At 63.6% G+C, this 612-nt stretch overlaps 1 protein-coding gene across 1 annotated transcript in view; it reads left to right on the forward strand.

The window, feature by feature from the left end:
• Positions 1–612, forward strand: part of LOC102033975 (cell division control protein 6 homolog) — a 15573-nt gene that overhangs the window by 6509 nt on the left and 8452 nt on the right. The window contains exons 4-5 of the mRNA XM_031064762.1: positions 1–113; positions 542–609. The exon at positions 1–113 is cut by the window's left edge and continues 15 nt beyond it. Coding sequence (XP_030920622.1) covers positions 1–113; positions 542–609 — 181 coding nt within the window. The remainder of the gene's footprint in view (positions 114–541; positions 610–612) is intronic.

Raw genomic sequence — 612 nt, forward strand, 5'->3', positions numbered from 1 at the left:
GGCCGGCGGCGCCGGCAGCTACGGCTCCGGCTCAGCTGCCATCCAGCCCAAGGGCGGCCTCTTCCAAGGCGGCGTTCCCAAGCTCAGACCTGTGGGAGCCAAGGACAACTCAGGTAATGGCCACTGGCCCGTTGTCTGCGTGGGGGTCCCTGGGGAGGGCCCTGAGCAGGAAGGGGTTGAGGATCTCACTGTGTATCCCTGGGGATTTTAGCTGCTAAGAGGCAGGACCCCAAATCACACCCCATGCATGGCACAGGCCAGCTTTGCCCTCCCTGAGCCTCAGCCCCACACACAGACTTCTCGGAGGGTGCAGGAGTTTCGTGTATTGCTGAATTCTGTGTGTTCTCTGTGGTGGCCACAGAGCAGAGTGGTGAGAGAGGAGCTGTGTGTGGCTGTGCTCGGTGCCAGCTCCCAGCGTGTGCCAAACAGCCGTCCCTGGCCATTGGTGTGGCCTGGCCCTCCTTAGCTGTGGCTCTGTGCAGGGACAGGGCACCACTCCCATGCCATCCCCAGCCCCTCACTGTGCTCTCCTTCCCCGCAGACAGCTCCACTAACCAAACACTACAAGTCCCTGGCTCCCGAGCAGCTGCTCCCAGGCCCCCCGTGCCGGCC

Source organism: Geospiza fortis, unplaced genomic scaffold (assembly GCF_000277835.1).
Source record: "Geospiza fortis unplaced genomic scaffold, GeoFor_1.0 scaffold992, whole genome shotgun sequence".
Classification (NCBI taxonomy): Eukaryota; Metazoa; Chordata; class Aves; order Passeriformes; family Thraupidae; genus Geospiza; species Geospiza fortis.